Source organism: Orcinus orca, chromosome X (assembly GCF_937001465.1).
Source record: "Orcinus orca chromosome X, mOrcOrc1.1, whole genome shotgun sequence".
NCBI lineage: Eukaryota > Metazoa > Chordata > Mammalia > Artiodactyla > Delphinidae > Orcinus > Orcinus orca.
The window spans coordinates 130,601,750-130,625,213 of NC_064580.1; the positions used below are offsets into that span (position 1 = coordinate 130,601,750).

Sequence of the window (23,464 nt, forward strand, 5' to 3'; positions counted from 1 at the left end):
TACATTGCAAACGCAAGCGATTAAAGTTCAAAACAAAAGCGGGGTACATCCACTTTCAGCCGCGACCTTCCCCCCTTCTGCTTGCAACTCTTCATCAGTAGCATGGTCCCGTGGCAGAGTCGGACACAAGCATCCTTCCTCCTTGTGGCCGGGGTAGTCCTGCGGGTCTGGAGTATCACGTGCCCCATGCCCGCTAATGGAGCTCACGGTGAGGGGAAGACAGGCCAGGGCTCACGTGCAGGGGCGAGGGCCGGGCAGCAAACAACAGAGAAGGAAGTTTGCGCTGAGTGCAGGTGGTCACCAGCCTCAGAGGGAAAGGAAGCAGAACGAGAGAAACATTAGTGGCACTATTTTGGATAAAGGTTGTCCGGGACAGCCTCTCAGAGGATGATTTGTGAGCTGAGTTCCAAATAAGGAGGCAAGGCCGACATGGGATGATCTGGTGGAAGAAGAGTGTAGGCGGGGGACAGGGCAGGGGTGATGGCCCTGGGGGACACCCAAGCTTGCTGTTCCGAGCACCGTGGGCGGAGAGCGCTGGTCGGGGGAGCTATGGTGGGAGACACGTGCCAGGCTGCGTGGGCCCCCTACTCCCAGCACCTACCCACTGAGCCCCTGCTGCATGCGGGTGCTGTGCTGGGTGCTGGGGACGTCAGGGGCCTTATGTTCCAGTGACAGGAGACAGAGGAGAGAATAATGGGATGTGTGGGGTGTTTGAAGGTGAACCATGCTGGGGAGAAAAGGAGGCAGAAGAGGTGCCGGAGTGCTGAGGGAGATGAGTGGATTGCGGCTGTAAACGGAAAGAGCTGAGGGGGAGCCATGAGGCTCACTGGGGAAGAGCCTTCCTGACAGAGGGAACAGCCAGTGCAAAGGTCCTGAGGTAGGAGTGTCGTGCTTGAGGAAGAGCCGGGAGGCTGGAGAGGGTAAAGGCGAAAGAGGAAGAGAATGGCCCGAGGCAGGCCCTGGCAGGACTTTTCCTTTGAGGGAGACACAGCCACTGAAGTGTTTGGACCAGTGGAAGGTGCGACACGCTCTGACTTCCGCTGGAAAAGATTGCTCAGGCTGCCATGCTGAGAAGAGACTGTGGACGTCAAGGGTGGCAACAGGGAGACAAGGGAGGAGACGTGGGGGGGTGGGAGGTAAAGTTGAAGAAGCAGGCAGAGCCCCGAGTCTGGACATTGAGGTGGGAGCTCCTTAGCAGGCAGATGGCTAGAAGCACCCAGGGAATGCGTGGATGTGGACGGAGAAAAGGCCCAGACGACCCTGGGGCCCTTGGCCACGATAGGAGATGGGCAGCAGCAGGGGGACCTGGAAGCAGGGGTGCGGTGTGGGGGGCACGGGGCGCCCAACGGAGAGGTCCCTGGGGAGTGGGGGCAGAAGAGAACAGGGCCAAACGAAGCTGGGCCCCTGCGTACCAACAGCTGGAGGGGCTGCGGCCCCAAGAGAGGGGCAAAGAGTAACCTAGACGAGGGGGACGGAGCTGACAGCGAAGGAGGAAGCGGGCCGCGGTGTCAGAGGCCAGGCGGTGGGGCGCAGCAGGCCTCACTCGGAAAGGGGAGGGAAGCCGTGGGGCAGCCCCCAGCCCCAGCCGGACCTGCTCCTGGCTGGCTGTGATCTAGAAGCCCTCTTTACTGGCCGTCTTTCACGTCTTTCTTTACCTTTAAATTCTCTCACAGTAACCTGGACCTGGGGGCGTCCCGCACTGCGCAGACCAGTGTGAGCGCCACCAGTCGGGACCCAGCGCAGCTTCAGCAGCTGCTGGGGTGTTTGGAGTCGCTGCCTGCCACACAGCGAGGGCAGGGCCTGACTCAGCGGTCAGAGAGGAGGACCAGAGACCCCAGGGGCGGCAGCCACGCAGGCTGGAGCCTGGGAAAGATCCAGGGACCAGGCGGGGGGCGTCTCTGCGCTCGGGGGCTGCAGGGAGACACAGCCGCAGCGCTTGAGGCGGGGACGGCTCCGCCCTGGAGAGTTTCGGGAAAGAGGGGCCCCAAGACACGCTGATGTGCGGCACTGGGTCTGTGCCTGCAAGTTTCAGCCAGAGCCCTGCACCAGGCTGCAAGGACTAGGCGAGGGGCAGGGTCGGCGGGGGGCAAGGCTGACGGTCCTCCTGGACCTCCTCCAGTTCGAGAGGCCCATTAGCCATCGACGGGAGGTACAGGAGCAGCAGATGCAGGCAGAGGCGGTGCAGGGGGCATTGGTGGCGTCGAGGTGGGCTGTGCGCTGTGGGCAGCACTCACAGCCTTGAGGGCAATGACATCCCTTTGGGCATCCTAGAGATGGACAGGTGGCCTGAGGACCCTGCCCTGGCCCCTGCGACAGTCCCAGGCCAGGAGAGGAGCTTCAGGAGGCAGTAAGGGTCACGCACTGGGGAAGAGCGCTGGACCCACCCAGCTGTGACCAGGCTTTCGCAGGGACGCGCTAAACTCCACGGTGGGGATGTCCTCAGACTCCCAGGTGCGAGCTCAGGCCTCCAGGGCGGCCCTCTCTTAGAAACGTTTCCCAGTTCCCACCAAACCCGTGTCCCGGGGGTTGACTGTGCCCTTCAGCGTGGAGTGGCCTGAAAACTCCCCATCATAAGACCAATCCCAGGCCATGTGTTAAGAGCCCAAGATTTGCATGCAGGGAAATGGAAGCTGGAGGGAAGCTGACTCACCGTCAGCTGTAAGACACTCAGGATGACTCAAGCCGACGGCGCACGTTGGAGTGGGCAGCCTGGCACCTTCTGCTGGTGACTGAGCGGCCGCTCTGCGCCGGGCTCTGGCGACAGGCAGCAAACGAGGCTAGTGAGGGGCATCAAAGTGAGTCTCTGATTACACCCGGGAGGAGGGCCCTGAAGGAGCCTTCCAGGCCAGAGCAACAGAAGCTGGGGAGGGAAGAGCCGGCCACCCTCTGGGGGAGCTGGGATGAGTTTGAGCAGGGGCCTGGCCTGATCACATGACCCAGGTCCAGGTGAGGGGAAAGGATGTAGCCAGGGGCACCGGGACACTGCTGGCAAACTTCCCACAAAGGCCTCCAGGGCCAAGGGTGGCAGCACGCCGCTTGCTCCCATTTCTGTGGCTTGAGGGGGTGGCTGGCTGCCGGAGCAGGTCCTCCACCACCACACAGCCACAGCCAGTGTCCCATGGGCTCTCCCACAATCCTGGCCCCAGAAAAGGCCCAAGTCATGAGGCCACATCTGCCGTGGCCACAATAAGTGAATTGTTTCTTTCCATTACAAATGGCAAATGATTGTCAACTTCTGTGTCACCCCGAGCTCGGAAGCCCGTCTGGGGAATGCAGGATTTAAGATATGGAATCAGAAAAGTCCAATGTTATGGAGCCCTTGGGCTCAGTTTTTGTTTTTGCACTTGATTGTGAGGTTCTCCTGGGTTAAACTGACCTAGGAGCACTGAGCTTGGCTGACCCCGGGATCCAGACACTGGAGGGTTGAAAGGGATTCATGGTCTAAACCAGGGGGCAGCAATGAACATTGGACATGTCCTTCAGAGGACACGGCATGGCCGTGTACCAATAAGACTTTATCTACAAAACCAGGTTGAGGGCCAGAGTTAGCTCTTGGGCCACAGCTTTCCGACACCTTGTCTAAACCAAGAAAACCCAACCCTAGGACCTTGGACCTGGAAATGGCTTCAGAGCTCACTTTGTGTCCACCCACTCACATAGGGAGGCTCTGGCCTCCCCATCTCAGCCCAGGACCAGCTGGCTAGTGCGAAGCCCAGCTGAAGGCTTCCCACCGATTCTGCCTCCTAGAAACATGAGGGAGCCCAGGCTGGGGGCCCAAGGAAGGAGCAGAGAGAGGCAGCAAACCGAGGAGACTTGAGCACATGTGGAGGTGAAGGCAGGGCAGCCAGCGGAGGCCGAGGGGCTAGTTCTGAGAGCAGGGTCCTGTGGGAGGTGCGGAGGTCAGGGGTGCCTGAGCTCAGCTGGGGCCTCGGTAGCTGGGGAGCAGGGCATTGTGGGAAGCTTTTCCCCAGGGGGCACTTGTGCTGATCTGAGGTCTGCAGATGCCAGTGGGGCAGCCAGGGAACAAGGTGTAGCAAATGTGAGTGGGGGAAGCATATGGCCCCCAACCAAATTCCAGGGTCTGAAAGAAGTCGTGTGGTTTGGAGAGTGAAAATGAGGAGGGTGAGAAAGGCTGGAGAGGCGGGTATCGGCAGACTACAAAGGGCCTCTGATGGCAGGAGATGCAGGACGGAACGGTCTGAGAAGGGAAATGATGACCAGATCAAACACATCCACCTGGTGAATCAGGGCATCCGAGCAGGACAGGCTTGGTCGGTGTAAATTAAAAATGGGGCCATTTTCCATCTTGGATGCCTCCAGATGGGGGACTGGTAGGCTCTTAGGCCTGGAGCTCTGATGAGGGGCCTGGGCCGCAGTCCATGGTTATAGCCAGATGAGCCCAGAGCTGTGGCCAGGGTGAGGAGGTGAGCCTGGGGGTGTGCACAGGGAGGAGGGGGACAGGGACAGGCCGGGGCTCTGGGCACTCTGGGACAGAGTCACAAGCAGTGGAGGAGGTGAAGACAGAGAAACCGGTGAGGTAGGAGGAGGGCCAGACAGGGGCAGTGTCAGGGGAGCCAGGAGAAGTTCCCAGAAAGAGGGGCAGGTGGCCCCTGGGGGATCAAATAAGATGGAGACACAGAAGGGCCATTGGGCTTAGCAGCACGGAGAGTGATGGGCAGATGTGTCTGGGCCTGGCCAGCACGGGCTGCTGCCACAGGAGCCGGGGGACAGGGGAGAGGGCGCCGAGAAGCCAGGGAGGGGAACCAACGCGTGAAAGGCCTGCAGTGTGCCCACAGGCTGGGGACTTTCTCTTGCCAGAAAGTTCCTCGGACTCTCTGGAAAGAGAAAGTGGAGAGCCCAGTGTCCAGCACTGTCCCTTTGCCCAGTCATCTTTCTGGGCTCCCACGTTGGAATCCCCCCCACTCAGTGCAGGGGAAGGGGCAGGAGGGAGCAGTCAGGAGTCCCGTGAATCCATTGCTCTTGAGTTCCAGAGTATCTGCCCAGGTCAGCCTAGAAAAGCCACCGCCATTCGTCCCGCATGTGCATCAGGTGACGGGAGGGAGACCGCAGCGGGGCAGAGGGCTCTGACTGTTCTGTTCCAAAGGACAGACGTTTGTCATGCGGTGACCCCTGCCGTGGGTGTGCGCTGCACTCACCGCTGATGGCCTCCTTCCCTCTTCCTTCCTCGCCCCCCCCTCCCTCCTGCTCACTGGCCCTCCCCCTCCCCCTCCAGATCCGGGTGGTGAAAGCATTCCGTAGCTCCCTCTACGAAGGCCTGGAGAAACCCGAATCCAAGACCTCCATCCATAATTTCATGGCGACGCCCGAGTTTCTGATCAATGACTACACCCACAACATCCCGCTCATCGATGACACGGACGTGGACGAGAACGAGGAGCGCCTGCGGGCCCCGCCCCCGCCCTCCCCCAACCAGAACAACAATGCCATAGACAGCGGCGTCTACCTGACTACGCGCGGCACCAAGTCAGCTACCTCGTCAGTGTTTTCTTCCCGCCCCGGGAGCCCGCTCCACAGCGTGGAGACGTCCCTCTAAGCAGAACTGCTCTCGGCACGGCACGCGCACTCCCCGCACACACACGCACCCGGGCGGGCCGGACGAGGGCACCGGCCACGAGGAGGGCCCGCCAGGCCGCTGAAGATGCTCGAAGGCACCTGCCAGGAGCCAATGCATTCTAGGCTTCTTACTCAGGAGGACCAGGAAGGGGAAGGAGGAGGAAGGAGAGACCAAGAACAGTTGTGTTCCCCCCTTTTTCTATGGAAGCTTTTTTAAACGAACACTGTAATTCCACCAGATGTTCCCTGTTCGGGCTGTGCAGTGTGGCAGAGGGCCGGTTTCGGTTTATTGAGAGCTTCGTGGCACCTGCTGCAGAGCAATTGGATCCACAGGTACCAGAGGCGAGCACCGCTCTGCAGGAAGGATGCTCCCACCCAGATGGTCCACCGGCCCAGCACCCCCTCCCCAGGACGCGTGCAGTCAGCCTGTGTGTGCATGTGTGCGTAGCCACGTGTGTGCGCGTATAGACGTGTCCGTGCACACAGGACCAGATGCGTATCTAAAGGATAAGGAACTACTTAACGGCATGATATTTCCATTTCTCTTATCGGGTGTTTTCATTTTGAGATTTCATTATTTATCGCGGCAGGGTTTTTTTCAGGGAACTAGACTGCAAGAATATCCTTCTGGTTGCTTGGGACGCCCCTCCCCCGCACTGCTCCCCTCCCCCCAGTCCCCTCCATCCTCCGTACTCCCAGCACAGCTCCTGGGAAGGCAGGCACGAGGCCGGAGCGATTACAGTTGGAACAGTTGGAACATTTGCACTTTGAGACCCCTGCCTATAGAGAAAAAAACACCATTCGATGGAATTTTTATTTAAAAGGAAAATACCAAAGTATTGACGAGAATGATTCCCTCCAGTAGGCCGAATGGGGAGTTTTGCTTTCGGTTTCCTTTGGTTCCAACTCCAATTCCAAGTCCTGCAATCTGGCCAGTGGGTAGGATTTCTTTGTCAGAGCCCCAACTTCAAGAGCACGAAGCCAGGCCACCTGCCGTGCCTGACCTCCTGGGATGATCCGGAATCCTGGCCCCAGGAGAGCCAGGTCCACGGGTGGAGGTGGGGAAGAATGCAGAGAGTCAGAAAGAAAGCGGAGACAGACGCTCCCTCCAAACCCAGGAGGAGCCGGCATGGCCGCAGCGCAGACCCCAGCCCCCTGGACGCCTCCACCTGGACTCCCGCTCCGCTTTGGCAAATGCCAAGAAGCTGTCGCTGAGACGCCCATAAAGCGACTGGGAAAGGTTCTCAGTCACCACCCGCAAAGCACTCTTCGGATCCTGGTGTTCTCGTTCAAGGGCATGCATTTGGGGCTGCAGACACCTACGGCGACCTTGGGGAGGCCAAGCCCCTGGGAGCGATGGTCCCTCGTCTCTGTCGCTATAATGGCGAGTGCGGAGGCTGAGGAGGTCAGCTCTGCCACGTCATCGGCTGAGCACCTGGTCTGCAGGTGGGGAGAGCTGGGCCTGGGCTCCCCAGACGGTTCCCTCAGGAGCCTCTCCTGGCAGTGTGGGCACGCGGCGTGCCAAGCCTCAGTTTTCCTTGAATGCGCGACAACCGGGGTGGGAAATGCAGAAATAGCAGAGGTTCTTTTACCTTCAGAATTCTTCTGTCTCACATTCTGCAGGGAGGAGGTTGGGGTCCAGCCACGGCTAGTACAGGTGCCTGTCGCTCGGGCCTGGGGCTGAGCCGCTGGGGGACAGCTGGGAGCTGAGGGGTGGAGGGGCTCACTCCGCAGTTGAGCAGCAGCTGGACCAGTGGCAAGGCTGGTTCGCCCATCCCGTGCCCATCCCACAGCCCCTGGCCAGGGCTCGCCTTGCCTCCACTTGTGTCTGTGTGCCTCCGGGCAGGCGGCGTCCCAAGCGTGCTCGGTCCCCACTGTTAACATTAATGCCATGTCACCCCGGGCAAAGGAATTTCGGTTAGAAAAGCAAATCCCACTTCAAATGCCAGCTACCGATAACTTAAAGCCATCCCTTTCTTCCAAAGGGCACATTGAGAATGTTACCCATTTGTAAATTGTTCCCTAATGTCCTTGTTTAAACAACAACAAACAGGGCAACTCAATTTGTTGAGGGTCTGTGTGTTCTTAAGAACGGAAATTGGAAATGTTTAAATTGAAGAATATACACTGAGTAATGCTATGCTCACGGGCTTCTTTTCATCCTCTGTTGTAGACACAAGCCTTGCTGCTGCTGTCCAAAGTTGCCTCCTGTACACGGCGATTGTTTAGTCCCTAGGTTGCCTTTCCATGGGGTGTGGGGTGCAGATCGCTGCTCTCATTTCTGTGTGTCTTCAGGCCAGGGGCCCCATCTCGTTGGGAAGCCCCTCTCTCTAAAGCATTATCTTATATGGAATGGCTTGGTCAACTGTGTTCAGTTATTAAATCTGTTTTACATTTTTATCTGCCTGTTATAAAGATGAACAAAAATATCTTAATGAGGAAGACCACAGATACATAATAATTTAAAGTCTGTAGTTGAATTTCCTAATTTAAAGAATAGACCAAAATTTCTGTGTATTGAAAAAAAAAATGAAAGGCTCCCACAATCTCAGTCTGGGTAACGTGTGTGATTTATTATTTGGTGAATTCTCCTCCAGACCTAAAGAGAAGTGTCTTCCTCCCTTTACCAAGCTGGGGTGAGCCCCAGGGGCAGCGGGGTTCCCCTGGGGTTGTGGCCACCTTGCCAATCCTAATGGAAGGAGGAGAGGGCTCGACCACCCTGTGGGGTCAGGTTCGCATGGTGGGCTTCAAACTGTCTTGACCTGGAAGGGCCTGACCTGAATCTCCAGGGTGGCATCCTCAGAGGAGGGTGGGAGCAGGGAACGCCACCCAAATGCCAGAACCCTGGCACACATGCAGACGGCTTCGTTTTTTATTGTGGAAAAGTACAGATAACATCAAGTTTACCACGTTAACCATTTTTCAGCGCCCAGCTGGGCGGCATTAAGTACATTCAGGTTGGTGTGCAGCCATCCCCACCATCCATCTCTAGAACCGTTCATCTTCCCCAAGGGAAACCCTGTCCCCATTAGACACTAGCCCCCCTCCCCCTCCCCCAGCCCGTGCCCCGCCCCCATCCTACTTTCTGTCCCTAGGAATCTGACGGCTCTAAGCAGCTCATACAAGTGGAGTCATACAGTATCCGTCCTTTGTGTCTGGCTGATTTCCCTGACCATGATGCCTTGTAGGTCCAGCCATGTTGTAGCAGGTGTCAGAGCGACCTTCCTTTTTAAGGCTGACATTCCACTGATTGGATGGACCACATCTTGTTTGTCCATTCATTCTTCAATGAACACTTGGGTGGTTTCCACATTTGGCTAGTGTGAATCACGCAGTTGTAAATACGGGTGTACAAATACCTATTTGAGCCCCTGCGTTCACTTCTTTTAGGTAGATACCTGGAAGTGGAATTGCTGGATCCTATGGTAATCTTCTGTTTAATTTTTGGAGGGACGGCCAGACCGTTTTCCACGGCACCAGCAGCGTTTTCTATTCCCCCCAGCAGTGCACAAGGGTTCCAATCACAGATTTCCTCTTTAAACCAAAGCCATGGAAAGAAAGCCCATTATTGCACTCATTCACTTGCTCCGAGCGTCACTGCCCCGTTCATTCCTTCACTCACTAGGCGTCTTTGAACACCCGTGCTGGGGACAGCCGTGCCGCACCACTAGAGCCACGAAGGCAGCTCTGGCCCAAGGTTTGCAAATGACTCCCGCGGCAATGGTGCCAAAAGTCCCCGCGTCCTGTTTCCTCATATTTCTATTCCCCGACTCTGCACGTCACCCTTGTAGACTTGGCAGTGCCAGAGAAAGCATTTTCCAGGGAAGCCGCCAAGAAACGAGCAAAATGGCTTCTAAGTTCCCTTCCAACCACCGGAGTCCATGCTTCCAAAGACGGCCAGAGACAAGTGGCAGAAAACAGCAGACGGACAAATACAGGAGCTCTTGCTTCACTGACGCACAAGCCACCTCGAATCACACTCTAAGCAAGCCTAGGTTGGGCCAAATGCCACATCAAGACAGCTGCACCTTCTGGAGAGATCGCATTCATTTATGTCTGAATTCTCTTTTCCGTGGACTTCCACTATCAAATATGACCCAGGTTCCCAGGGGAAGAAACTGGTACTTAGCCAAATGCCTTGGGGCGAGGAAGGTACTATAACACCCATCCCTTCACGAAGCCGGACGCCATCTTTACCAGCTGGCAGCCTGGGAACGGGGGTGGGTGCCACGAGTTGGGGGAAGGCCCACGTGTGCGTTTCCTAGGCTGCTGTAACAAAGTACCACAAACCGGAAGATGGGGGGCGCTAAAGCACAGGCGTTTCTTCTCTCCCGGTTCTGGAGATCAGAAGTCTGAAATCAAGGTGTGGCAGGGCCACGTACCCTCTGCAGCCTCTAGGGGAAGATTCTAGCTTTTTCCAGCTTCTGGCATCGCCGGCAGTCCTTGGCTTGTAGACACATCGCTCTAGTCTCTGCCTCCATCGTTGCAGGGCCTTGTCCCTGTGAGTCTGTCTTCACCTGGTATTCTCCCTCTGCACAGGCCTATCTCTGTGTCTCTCTCCTCTTCTTATAGACACCAGGCATATTGGACTAGGGTCACCCTACTCCCGTAGAATCGCATCTTACCTTGACAACACCGCAAAGACTATTTCCAAATAAGGTCCCATCCACAGGTTCCGGGGCTTAGGACGTGAACGTGTCTTTGGGGGTCACCACTCCCCATCCCAGCTGGAAAAGAAGAGATGGGTCGAGCCCCACACAGAACCTGCTTTGCCCCCTCCTTCCTCTGGCTTGACAGGCCGAGGAAGGATCAAACATTTATCACTTTACAGTAATTAAGACGTGCTCTGGAATGAAAAGCTCCTGGAAGCTTCAGGTTCTAGAAAATCTTATCTCAATCTCTCCTTTTTGAACCTAAAATAAAGGAGATGGAAGGTTGTATATCTTTTATAAAAGCCTCAGGAATAGGAAGCCAAAGCAAACAAAAGGAAACCACCCTGCACCAGGTTTTCATTCATGTTCTGTGGCCGAACTGTCCTTACAAAGCACAGCTGGCCGTGTCACGTATTCCTCAAAAGTGTCACATACGCCCCAATACCTGTCCTTATCTCTGTTCCAATGACAACACACACTGAAGGTGGGGCTCACAGCCTTAGCGGCATCAGGAAGACACACAGATGACCCCTTAGTGACAAGCACTGAGCTGACAGGCCCAGAGGCCAGCACACAGAGCCAGCAAGTCCCCAGGGCAGTGTGACAGGCACACACGTGGGTGGAGGGATTGTAAATAGCAACGAGCAGTCACAGTCTGAAGTTGTTTGGCCCAATCTGCTTGATCCACATAGTGGGAAACTGAGTCCCATCGAGAGAGAGGAACTTGCCTGACACCCGGTAATCGCGAGAGGAAACTTAGGGCCACAGAAACTCCAGAGAGGCTGCTGTTAGCCCCGCAGCCCAGAGCTCGCCCTGTTAAGCACGGTGGCTCTCGGCTGGGGTGGGGACACCAAGGGCAGTGCTAGGTCACATGGGGCAGGCAAGGCCGGGGTGGGGGGCAGCTGGGCCCAGCCTGTGGGGAGGAAGGGGGTGATGGAGGCAAGGTGCTTTTTAAAAAGCACGAGGCAGAAAGGACTGGCAAGAGAGCCGAGGCCGCCCTCAGAGGCCCGCCAGCCAGGCCCCTCCCCCTCCACTGTCTGCGCTCAGAGCCCCGGCCCTGTGCTCCGGCACAGACTCTGTCATCAAAGGTGCCCCGTTGAGCTGGAAAGGACACAGTGGAAGAGGGGACATTTACTCATATCCTTCACCCTAAAGACAAATAACACAATCACTTTGCAAACTCAAGCAAGCCCTACTGCCTGACTTGTCACCCATGAGCGGCCCCTCCCTGTGCCCCTCACCCAGTGGACCCTGGGCGTGCCAACCAGCCCCCATACCTGTGGGTGCCAGAGGGCATGGTGGCCAGTGGCCAGAGCCTGCGCTCCCCTGGTGACAACCTCGCAAATGTGGTGAAGTGCTTGGGACGGTCCCCCAGCCCCCATGCCATCATGTGTTGAAGGATGGTCCTACCAGCGTGCGTCCTACCAGCCGCCCAGGCTGGCCTCTTTCCCCCAGGGCACGCCCAAGAGCAGTCCTTCCCGAAGCAGTGCCATTTGAGTGGGAGTCGGGGGGCGGGGCACGGCTCTGAGAGTCCCTAGACTCGGCATCTTGACTCACTGTCTTGGCCTTAATAAAAAGTTGTAACTTTCTAGATACATTTTGGTCTTCTTGAACTCAGATGATACTCCTTAACCCCTCTTTCCAAGATGAAACTTCACTCGCCAAGCAGAATGATTGCCAAGCCCTGCAAGGGTCCCAGCAGAGGAGGGAGGACACGTGGGCCCTTCTAGGGGACGTCATTGTGACACGGGCACACGCTTTGCCATCCTGCCTTCCGGAAGTGGTGGAGGGCCTACCCCAGGCACTTCCACCTGGAGAGCCTTTGAGGGGAAACCGAGTCTGGATGGTACCCACAAACCCCCCAGGGCAGCACGGGCTAGAGAGGAAACACCGGGTGTCCCAGTTCATTTGTATCTTTTATTACACAAAATAAAGTTCCATCTATGTTGCACATTCATTCATTCTATAAATCAGGCTTTTAAAAAATCCCCAGGGGCTCAGTCCCATCCTTTCTCTGATTTTCCTTCCGATGACGTCACCCTCCACGGCAGTCAGGTCCTCTCAAAGGACAAAAGCAGACGCGGCGCCTGGCCTCGGCAGCCCCTCGCGGTGAACTTCAAGCCCGCCCGCTGAAGGCGTGGCTCCTGTCACTGTCCAGACCACGGCTGCCGGGGACAGTCATCGCCTTCACCAGCCCTTCCAGCGGGTCCTCTGGGGGCTGGCGTTCACGGCCCTGTGGCGGTACCATCCCCAGGCTGCCGAGCGTCACGGACTTCTCTTTGGGCAGGCCTGGACCAGGGCCTTAGGGGATCTCTGTGTCCATGGTATAAATCTGAATGAGATCAGACACAATGTTATCAATGATTGGCTTGGTAAGGTCTTCACTAAACACCTAGAAAGGAGAAGGAAAACAGGTTCCGGTTAGACTCCCTCTCCGTTAAACAAGGCACCCGCCACTAAGCACAGAATCACAGTGCACAGGGGTGGGGGATGGCATGGGGACTCGGCTATTGGAAACGAGGGTGGCTCTCTGCACAGCCGGTTCAGGTCCAGCCTGCCGAGGCTGATCACAAAGCAGAGAACATTCCAGATGGAAGAGGCTGTGGTGATCATCCAACTCATACAGGAGAGGGGACTTGCCCTGGGTTACATGGGAAGCTGGTAACAGGCTCCTGCCTCCCCCTGGAGCTCTCAGGTCCACAGTCTCTGGGTATGGGAGCAGGGGTGGGGAGTTCATTTCCAGAAATAGGCTAGGTCTCCTGGACCCCACTCTACCCTAGGCCAACCCCTAGGGAGCACGTGGACCTGCTCTCTAGCCTGGACCACAATGTGTCTTTTTTTCTTTTTTTGGCCACGCTGGACAGCTTGCTGTATCTTAGTTCCCCGACCAGGGACTGAACCCAGGCCCCGGCAGTGAGAGCACGGAGTCCTAACCACTGGACCGCCAGGGAAGTCCCCAGACCGCCACTTGACTGTGCCACGGAGCTTATAAAATTGCAACGTGAGTCCCCAGGGGCCCAAATGAAGAGGGCTTAACTCTGCACGTTCCCAAGGAAGGTCCGGTCCTGGCCTGGCTCCTGGGAGGGGAACTCTAGGCCCCTGCCTGACGAGAGGGTCTCGGTTTGCCCAGGGCCAAGGGACCTGGGAGCTCATATCTGGTCTCTCCTGGACCTGTCCTCCGTTCCTTTTATCTTTGCTGATTTCAAGCTGTACCCTTCCCCAGTAACTAACCCGAACTCCCATAACCACGAGCATCACGGCTTCTCTGAACTCTGTGAGTCCTCCCGGCAACACAGCGAGTCTGAGGATGCTCTTGGGGACCCCTGATGACACGGCAAGTAAAAAGCCAAACAAGGAGCGCCTGGTTGGATGCCGTGGCCCCCGGGCCGGGGGGGTGCTGCCTGGGGAATCAAGGTACCACGAAGGTCAAGGCCCAGGGCTGAGCTAGGGCAAAAGCTGGACCTGAGTCCACCCTCCTGCACGGCCACCAAAGGAAGCGTGAACTCTCCACAGGCTGTCACTTCAGGTGGGAGATAGTGACCTGGAAACAGCCCCTCCCTCGACCTCTGGCTCAGGAAGATCAGCCGTCACCCCCTGGACTCCGGTTGGAAAATAAATACTTCAGAAATACAGGCTTGCACAGCACAGGGAGATCAGCTGGGTGCTTTGTGACCGGCTGGAGGGGTGGGTTAGGGAGGGTGGGAGGGAGGGAGACGCAAGAGGGAAGAGATATGGGAACATATGTATATGTATAACTGATTCACTTTGTTATAAAGCGGAAACTAACACACCATTGGAAAGCAATTATACTCCAATAAAGATGTTAAAAAAAAAAAAAGAAAAGAAATACAGGCTTGCTTGTCAGGGTCCCCAAGCCAAGAAATGACCGTTAAAATGTAGTCCAGGGCCAGGACTTCCCCGGTGGCACAGTGGTTAAGACTGTGCACTCCCAATGCAGGGGGCCCGGGTTCAATCCCTGGTCAGGGAACTAGATCCCACATGCGAGCTGCAACTAAGGAGCCCGCCTGCCGCAACTAAGACCCGGCGCAGCCACGTAAATAAATAAATATTTTTTTAAAAAAAAGTAGTCCAGGGCCAAAAGCTGGAAACAATCCAAATGTCCCTCATGGAGGAACGAACCGACATGACGCGGCCCAGCCACACCACGGAACAGGACTCGGCCTCCAAAAGATGGGGATTCCGACACCCGCTACAACTCGCTACTGCTTTAGAGCCAGAGCCTCATCCACCCAGAGGCCCGAAGCACCTGGGCACAAACGGCCACCCCGCTGCCACCGCTGCCACGCTCGAGGGCAGACAGGTGACTTCACAGAAGTGGTGGCTGAGAGCAGATGAGCAGCAAGAATGTCTCACGATTTAGAGGCAGCACCTCGGGGCTGGGCAGGCAGCTCGTCAGCAGCCACTCAGCACCAAGCAAGCGGCCCTCACATGCCCAAAGGATGCCCGGCCGCTCCCGTGCACGGAACTCGGAGCCACCCGGAAAGACAAGAGCGAGCGAAGCGCGGGCGTAGCGCCCAGAGGGGCGGCCTCGTCCAGGAGAACGATTGCTGGGCACGTGTGTGTCGCCCAGAAAAGAGGCCCGTGGCGGAGCTGCTCCCCGTGCTCTCCTCTCACGAGGGGTGAGGGGTGACGGCCCAGAGCGGGAGGCAGAGGATGCTGCGGCAGCTCCAGCCCCGGTCACCATCAGGAACAAGTGAAGAGAAAGGAGAGCAGGGAGGACACACAGAGGAAAGCAGCCCGGGACGCACCGGGAAGCAGCGGCCCCTTGCGCCGCCACCTGATTCAGCAGAGTGGGGACCTTGGGCTCACGTGATCTGGAAGTCCCCAAAAAGCCCGGCACGGAGCAATGCTTTTGTCCACGCAGCCGCCCTTTGCCCCCCACTTGCCCAGACACTGGGCGTGGGGCAGCTGATGAAGCAGACAAGGTCCCTGGCCTTGGGGTGGGGTGGGGGGCTGGGGGGCAGACAGGCAATAGAGGACAGTGAATCACAGAAAGAAGCTGTGAGCTCCCAGGAAGGGCAAGCAGGCCGGGGGAGGGAGCCTCAGGAAGGGGGAGGCAGCCACTGTGGGTTCGCATGGGAGGGGTGGCGCCCAAAAAGGAGGAGCCTTCCGTCACCTCAAAGTCTGTTTACATGGAATCTCACTGTAGGACAAGGAGGGACAAAGGTATCATGAAGAGAGGGCCAGCAAACTTCAAGTACAGGAAAGGAAAAACGGAGAATGATGTCAAAATCCCATTTTAAGGAACGGTGGGACTACCCAGGGAAACCCGCTAGGACTGCAGCCTTTCTGACAGACACACTTCACCCAGCTCTCGACAAACTGCTCTCAGCATTCAGTACGTCTGGGGGAGGCGGGGTGTCATCTGTCTTATCTATCTATGCATCCACCCACCCATCTATCATCCAACTACCTCCTTTTCCATCATCTCTCCATCCCACCATCCACCATCACCTATCCATCCACACATCATCTATCTACCTACCTACCAACCGCTGTCTTTTTAGAGCACCCCCTGTACATCTTCTGACGTGAAGCCAGACTTATTAACCTCGGATCTACGAGCTCCCACTCAGTTCAAAAAAAGTGCTTGGTTGGCTCAGTAGTTCTCAGCCAGGGGCGACCCCTATCCCGAGGCACTTGGCAACGTCTGGCGCTGTCCTGCTCCTACATCCGACCCTGAACGTCCACGGTGTCGAGGGCGAGAGCCTGCCTTACACTATTAGGACAGAGTATCCTCAAGCTTCAAGGTTCCCAAGTAGCCCGTCTCTTTCTTTGTGGATAATTACTACAAAGAAATGTGACACCAGGTACAGGGACCTCAGGCAGAGAAGAGGGGGACGCACGCCAAGGGGGACTGCCAACGCAGTCACCTCACCTGCCACCATGGCTTCTCGGCCTCGGCCTCAGCGGGCACCTCGACCCCATAGGCCTGCAGGGCCAGGTGGAGCACTGCCACGGCTATGTGCTGAGCCTGGAACCGGAGGCACAGCCCCCCGTGGTAGCTGTCGCGCAGCAGGGCCCAGGCGGTGATGGAGACGGGGCTCCGCTGCCAGCTGTAACGGTTCAGCCAGTTCTTGACGGACAACAGGTAGTGGAGCAGGTACTGCAAAGACACGCCAGTCAGCTGGCCCCCCGTCACCTGCCTCCTTTACTGTGAGCCTGCGGCCTGTCTGCCCACCAGCCACTCTCCCCTAAGCGTCACGATGTGTGTACACCACAGATCGGATGTCGCCTCCCAGTGTCACTGGAAAAAAGCCCCAGTGCCTTCCACAGGCCTTGCCCCACCCTCCTGCCAGGTTCACCTCCAGCCCCGCCGCAGTCCCCTCAGGCCCGCCTGCTCTCAGCCTCCAGGCCCGGCTCCCAAAACCCGCTCGGCCGCTCTCCATGGCCACCCCGCCACTGTCCCTCTCCGTCAACGTGGCCCTGTGCCGGCCACCATCAGCGATCATTCTCCTCATGCCCTTGGCCCAGCTCAAACATTAAAACTCCAGAAACGGCGTCCCGATCTGCACGACAGGGCAAGGCACCCACAGTCCAGCCTGAGGCTAGGGGCCAGCCAGACACCGGACACTGGCTCTCGGGGCGCCAGGGCCAGCTCGGCCGTCCGTCAGCTCCCCCTCTGCCCGAACACCACTCTCTCCTGAGCCCACGGGGAGTGCCACCGAGGAGAGCAGCCCTGCACCGCACGCCGACAGAAAACACTACGGCTTGGAATCTCCACCAGCGGCTCTGGGACTAGGGAGGGGGTCGGGAAGGCACACGTCCCAAGCCCCCCCCACCCGCCTCTCTGCAGGCCACCTTTCCAGCTGCCCACAGGTCCTTCCGAGTGCTGTAAGGGTTCACGTGCCCCTTCTGCTGCTTTCTGAAGCAATTCTTCTGTTGGGACGAACGCACTCCTAGCTGTGAATGGTGAGTGACCAGGCTTTTCTCGTGGGTTCGTACACACAGCTGAGCTGGCACTGAGCTCTGAGGCGGGGCAGCAACTCCTGGCACAGAGACTCGGCAGGTCAGGACACGGGCCCTGCCTCCCCGTGGCTCAGTGAACAAACAATTCATACGGGTCTGGGGACGGGCACGGGCTTCAGAGGGCACGCGGATCCTGGCTTGCAGCCACAGACGCGCGGGCGGAAAGGCAGCAGCTGCAATTAGAGCTGCCTGACGGACCCCGAGAGTGGTGACGGGCGAGGCTGCCCGAGCCGGTCACTGCTTCTCCCCAGGGCCCCGCGTGGCTCCAGGCTCAGGGGGCTGCAAATAGCTTCGTGCCTCTGGGAACTGTCGGCGACCCCCCCAGCACATACCTTGTGAGGGTGCTGGAAGGAGACCTGGAAACGCAGAACCCGCAGTACGAGCAGCTCGCACTGCACGATGCTGTCCCGGAGCTCCCAAAAGCGCGAGTCCAGTTCCAAGGGCTCGCTGTCCGGGTGGAAGTACCTGTGCAGAGAAACAGCACAGCTGACGGCAGAAGTGGGTGGCCCCAGGAGCCCCCAGTCGTGGGATACCCAGAGGCAACGCCAGGGCCCCTGTGCTGTTGATCAGCACAGGGTCACCATCAACCACTCTCCACCTACGGGCGTACGAATGCCATAAAAACGGTAACCAGAGAGGAAGGAAGCCACTTCTAGCATTAGCCCCGTGGCTGTCCCACCTCCTCAGCAGGACGTCGAGTGTAAAGATGGGCTCTCTGCAGTGTCTCCTGAGGAACAGTCTTTGCACCCGGGGCGGCGATGCTCCGGGCTCTCACTCTGGGCCCAAGGAAGGCATTTGAACACAAGAATGTTGCCCTCAGAAATGTAAATGTATTTTAGCTTTCCATTTTGTTTCATTCCAGATCTTTGTGTCCTTATTTACACCTTATTCGTCCACAACACTCCCACCTATGCAAGATCACCAGGCTGTGCGGGAATGGGATACACACTCAAGTGACCCCAGTTCTCTGCTGCTGACTCACCCTTCCCGGCCCCTCCCTCTTCTTCCAATCTCCCCACAGAACCACACCGGGCGCCAACGTCCTATTAGAGCGCCCCACAGTTTCCCCTCGTGCCCGCCCACCCTCCCTGCTGGGGCCCTGGCAATGACAGGTGGACTCCAGCTGCCCTTCCGCGGTTCCCTCCCCTGTTTTTCTCCTACTCTTTCGAGGTACACCGTGAACCTGTCATGTTTACGGGGTGGGGAGTGCTTTTCTGTTAACTGTTTCTTAAAAGAGAAGCAGCACAAAATAGTTTTCTCCCCTAATGATTAGAGTTCCTGGAAAGGCTATGACGCACTAACTTTCCATAAATTGCTTCCTCCCAGGCCCCAGGACCTCGGCACAGCCCGCCCAGCCGGCTGGACCCCCGTGTCCTTCCCCAACAGGAACACAGCTGCTCCGGCCCAGGACTCTGCGAGAGACATTCCTGAGCAACTCTGACCATGTTTCCACACCATCTAAACAGGACAGAGGCCCCAGAACCCAACTGGTTCCATCCATCCTGTCCAAGATTCCACGAGAATCTTTTTTTTTTTAGAATAGAATTTGATCTTTTATTTATTGTTTAACACCCTTATTGGACTATAGTTGCTTCACAGTGCTGTGTCAGTTTCTGCTGTATCACAAAGTGAATCAGCTGTTCATACACACTCTGCTCCAGCTGTGCCCGCGTGCGACGCTAGGGACACCCTCTTTCCCACCCTGCTCTGCACCCCATCTGGCCTCTGAGGTTCCCCAAAATCTGGCCCCAGCTTCTCTCGTACAGGTGCCCCTAGGCTCCTGGCTCACCCCTGCCTTTGCTGTTACTGCTCCCGGCCCCAGTTCACGGCCACCCAGGTGCCTCCTCCTTAGTTGGACAGGAGGGGGGGCAGGGCCTAGTGAGATCCTTCTCTGGCCTCCCATTCACGGGGACACCAGAAGCGGCTACCTGTTGGAAACGTTGATGATGTCACGAGTGCGCAGGCGCTGTTCCTCCACTTTGCCGGCCAAGTAAAGGGAAGACATGGCCACCAAGTAGGGGTCATAGGCGTCCAGGTCGATCTCGCAGAAGAACTTATGGTATATGGCACAGGCGGTGGCGATGGGGATGGACCGCATCCCTAGCTTGACACCTACCGAGAGAAAGCAGGCAGGCAGGGGAGTGCTTCATCCAGGGCTCGCCCCCTGCAAAGTGTGAGGGGAGCCGCCAGGTTGGGCCCTAAGGGTGCACATCCCTGTTCTGACAAGACCGAGAGCTCAGGGCCCAGCTGGCAGGGGCTGCCATGCCTTCCACTGGGTCCTCGACCTGAGGGATTTAGACGTGAGCTTCTCAGACTCTAACGTGCTAACAAGCCCCTGGGGGTCACGCTGAAGTGCAGCATTCCCTTCAGCAGCTCTGTGGGCTCCACGCTTCTCCCAAGCCTCAAGGCCACGCCAGGAGAAGCAAGGCTTCAAGCTACTGCACCTGGCATATCCCTTTCTGCACATCTTGAAAAGGAACAAGTTGTGTGTCTGTTTCCACCTTAGCAGGCATTTAACTAGAGGTTGCCCCCACCTCTGCAGCTCACCTAACCAAAATCCTGCCAATGTGACAGGAGGAAAAAAGGCCTCTGAGTATCAAACAGGTGCCGCGAGTCCTGAGGTCATAGTTTAAGATTATACTCAGCACTGGTTTACTGATCCACAGGTTAGCAAAGGCAAGAAAAGCGAAGCAGGGTGACTGCCAGAGGCAACTGCCGGCAGAGCAGGAGAAAGGCCACAGCCAGGCTCGAGGGAAAAGGGAACAGAACTCAAAAACCAGAGCATGATGGTTTGATGTAGGGGTTAAAGCCCTAAATCCCCCCGACAGCTCCTAGGGAAATCACCGCATTGGGTCACAGAACGAAAACAAATTCACAATGACCAGGGTTAATAAGGGAAGGTTAAATGACATCCCATAGACTGAAAGAAGGTGGAGAACAGCCGACAATCGTTCAAATTGTGTTCAACACCCTCTACCTAAAAAGGTGTATTAGTTCCCCAGAGCTGCTGTAACAAGGCACCACAAACTAAGTGTCTTAAAACAACACATACTTCTTTCTCTTACAATGCCGGTGGTCAGAAGTCCAAAATGAGTCTTAGGGGGCTAAGTTCAAGGTGTCGGCAGGGCTGCTTCCTTCTGGAGGTTCCAGAGGAGAATCCACTCCCTTGCCCTTTCCAACTTCTAGAAGCGCCTGCAATCTTTGGCTCACGGCCCTTTCCTCCACCCTCAAAGCCAGCGGTGCGGCATCTTCTAACTCTGCTTCCATCATCACGTGGCCTATCTACTCCTCCTGCCTCTCTCTCTAAGGATGGGTGTGATTATATTGGGCCCACCAGATAACCTAGGATAGCTCCCCAACATCAAGATGCTTAATCCCATCTGCAAAATCTCTTTTGCCACATGAGGTAACAGTCGCAGGTTCTGGGAATTAGGATGGGGAAATCTTTGGAGGACCTTCCTCCCAGGCCCCAGGACCTCGGCACAGCCCGCCCAGCCGGCTGGACCCCCGTGTCCTTCCCCAACAGGAACACAGCTGCTCCGGCCCAGGACTCTGCGAGAGACATTCCTGAGCAACTCTGACCATGTTTCCACACCATCTAAACAGGACAGAGGCCGTTTAGGGCACAGAGGGCAAGGGCATATGCAAAACACTTCAGCATTAGCTTTTAGCATTTAGGTTTTAGCATTTCCAGGTTTAAACTTCAGTTTCATAGACAGTTCCTACATGGGACCCCTCATTCTCAGAGATGTCAGATTAGGTGGTATTACTGCACATGACCCTCCAAGTCTTGCTTTTATAGAGCAAACCCTCAAAGAGTAGCATGCTTGCCTGGTTCACACGGATCCTCCAAGCAGATGTAGGGGGTATATGAGGAGGCACTGCCATCCTTCCTTATACACTTTGCAAAACTTCCTGGAAATTAAATGTACAAATCACTGGGATTAATGGTCCTGCACTATTTTCCCCAGACTCTGCCCACCTTGACTTGAAAGTGAACTCTTCGCCAGAATGGATACAAAGTAACAAAGATCGCCCTCTTCGGCAGACTGCATACAAATTAACAAAGATCAACAACAACGGAGGAAACCACTATTGACGGAAACAGTGTTTCTACCGGAATCCAATTAGCTACATCGCCTCGCCTTCGGAGTTAGAGCACTCAACACCACGGTGTGGATGCCCTGGCCGGGTTCAAAACGTGAGCTGTGCCCTGGCTCCTAGTGGTTTTGTTTTGTTTTTTTTGGGGGGGGGGTTGTTTGTTTTTTAAACTTAAATTTGCCAGAGTTCCCTGTATATTTATTTATTTATTTACTGCGTTGGGTTCTTCGTGGCTGCACGTGGGCTTCCTCTAGTTGTGGCGAGCGGGGGCTACTGTTCATTGCGGTGCGCGGGCTTCTCACTGCGGTGGCTCCTCTTGTTGCGGAGCACGGGCTCTAGGCGCGCCGGCTTCACTAGTTACAGCACTGCAGGCCCAGCTCAGCACGGGCTCTAGGCGCATGGGCTGTGTTGCTCCGCAGCATGTGGGATCCTCCCGGACCAGAGATCGAACCCGTGTCCCCTGCATTGGCAGGCGGATTCTCAACCACTGCGCCACCAGGGAAGCCCCTGGGTCCCAGATGTGATGGGACCTCGTCAACAAGGTTTGTCAGGAGCCTCACCAAGGGCATATGCTCCAAAAGGCTCCGTGTGACCAGGTGCCAGCGTCCCCGTATGCTGCGAGGCAGGTGTGTCAGAAGGCGCGGCACACTCAGTCGAGATGCGGGCGCCCCGATTCCGCCACCTTCTAGCTGGGGCCTTCTAGTTTCCACATCCTCTCTTTGGACCTACGCGCCCGCCCATGAAATGGCCATGACCGCGTATGCCTCGCAGCGCAAAGCCTAGTATGCAGGGCGTGGCGGAAAGGCAGAGGCCGGTACCCCTAAGCCGAGCCTCCCAGCCTCCGCTAGGGCAGTGCAGGCCCGATCTCTTCCCTCCGCTCAGCCACGCCAGCACCGAATTTGGCGGGTCCCATCTTTCGGGAAGCGGATCCCCGCTACGCCAGCCCCTGCCTGCCTGCTCGGTGCTCCCGCGGCGGGTTGGGGCCAGCTGGGTGAAAGTGCAGCAATGCGGCTCTGGCTCCCACGTCCCGTCCGCGCGGGGCCCGCCCTCTTCCCGGCCGTGGTTACCTGCCTCCATGATGAACCTCGTCACTCGGAAGTGCACCCTCGCCTCGGGTGCTGGCCGCCCCTCCGCGCCCAGTGCCGCATCCCCTCCATCGCAGGTCCCCGGGCCAACTGCTTCCATGAGGTCCCGCCCCACGGGCCCAGATCCCCCACGAGAAGGGCCCGGACGCGAGGCGGCCGGCTCCCCGGGTGCTCACGGCGGGAGCGGAGATCCCGCCCCGCCCCGGCCGGCCCGCCCGCCCGCCAGCCCGCCAGCCCGCCAGCCCGCCAGCCCGCCAGCCAGCCCAGCCCAGGCCGGCCCGCCCGCCCCAGGGTGGGTAGCGCAGCTGTCCGCCAAAGGCGGGTCCGGCCGAATACGCAGACTCAAGCTCAAGCGCAAGCGCAGAGGCCGAAGGCGCCCGCCCTGTCCCCTAGATGCAGCAAACATCTCCTTTGGAGCCGAGGCCCCGCCCCCGGGAGGCCGACGCCCCGCCTCCTGGAGACTCACGCTCCGCCCTCGGGAGCCGAACGGCGGCAACCGGAACCGGCGGGGCTACTCCTCCAGAGTGAAGTGACGTTACAGTCCTAGATCAGGGCACGAAAATATCACCCTCCCCGGCCCCTGAGCTACAAGTCCCTGCGGTCCGACTAAGGTGTGCCTCCGGGCTGGTGGCCCAGCGTGGTTCAGGACGGGGAGAGCTGGCTGTCTGCCAAGCCGCGGCGGGGGCCGGGTGCGGGGGGATCGCTTACCGGAGCTCACATCGGTGTCTCCCAACTGGAGAAGACGTGGGGTTCAATGTCAGTGTTCGTAAAACCCGAATCCAGGTTTGTCAGAGTTTCCCAGACCTACAGATGAGCCCTGAAGGGAATGCTGTGCACGAAATGAGGGCATGAGGGCTGTTCGTGCCAGGGTTTTCCAGGGGCCCAGCAGCCCTTGGGGATCTGGTTGCTGCTCGACTTTGCAGCTTGGCAGCGCAGTGGAGCTTAATAAATGTTTGCTGAATGAATGTTGCTGAATGTCCAGCTCACAGTGGCTTCCCACGTTTCATTTGTGTCTTCCACAAGTAGGAAACTGTGCGTCAGGAGTCAGGCATGTAGAACACC

General features: G+C 57.3%; 2 protein-coding genes across 17 annotated transcripts in view; one reads left to right on the forward strand and one right to left on the reverse strand.

Moving 5' to 3' along the window:
• The window catches only part of ATP2B3 (ATPase plasma membrane Ca2+ transporting 3), a 61,802-nt gene extending 53,677 nt beyond the window's left edge, over positions 1-8,125 (forward strand). For 7 of the 8 annotated variants that reach the window (XM_049704337.1, XM_004286407.2, XM_033417650.2 and 4 more), the window contains one exon: positions 5,234-8,125. In XM_049704337.1, coding sequence (XP_049560294.1) covers positions 5,234-5,554 — 321 coding nt within the window. In that variant the 3' untranslated portion in view covers positions 5,555-8,125. The remainder of the gene's footprint in view (positions 1-5,233) is intronic. The other variant, XM_033417652.2, reaches the window with a different exon arrangement.
• A 3,998-nt stretch (positions 8,126-12,123) lies between these two features.
• CCNQ (cyclin Q) lies at positions 12,124-22,815 on the reverse strand. Of its 9 annotated transcripts, none has more exons than XM_033417633.2 (6): positions 22,385-22,809; positions 21,048-21,131; positions 19,145-19,328; positions 17,549-17,681; positions 16,126-16,353; positions 12,124-12,618 (listed from the first exon to the last, which is right to left on the reverse strand). In XM_033417633.2, exons 1-6 carry the CDS (start codon positions 22,500-22,502, stop codon positions 12,529-12,531), a joined length of 837 nt encoding a protein of 278 aa, XP_033273524.1. In that variant the 5' UTR covers positions 22,503-22,809; the 3' UTR covers positions 12,124-12,528. The 9 variants fall into 9 exon arrangements, 8 of the variants coding, with proteins under 8 accessions (XP_033273524.1, XP_033273525.1, XP_049560300.1 ...); XM_033417634.2 differs by having other exon boundaries at positions 12,124-12,558; positions 22,385-22,806; XM_049704343.1 differs by having other exon boundaries at positions 19,145-20,671; positions 20,826-21,131; positions 22,385-22,432.
• Positions 22,816-23,464: the final 649 nt, after the last annotated feature.

Coding starts and splice junctions, on each gene's coding strand:
- CCNQ (XM_033417633.2), bottom strand. CDS start 22,502: ATGGAAGCAGTTGGCCCGGGGACCTGCGATGGAGGGGATGCGGCACTG. Junction 19,329..21,047: donor GGAGGATCCGTGTGAACCAG/GCAAGCATGCTA, acceptor TTCTCTCGGTAG/GTGTCAAGCTAGGGATGCGG. Junction 12,619..16,125: donor CCGAGAAGCCATGGTGGCAG/GTGAGGTGACTG, acceptor TCTCCTTTCTAG/GTGTTTAGTGAAGACCTTAC.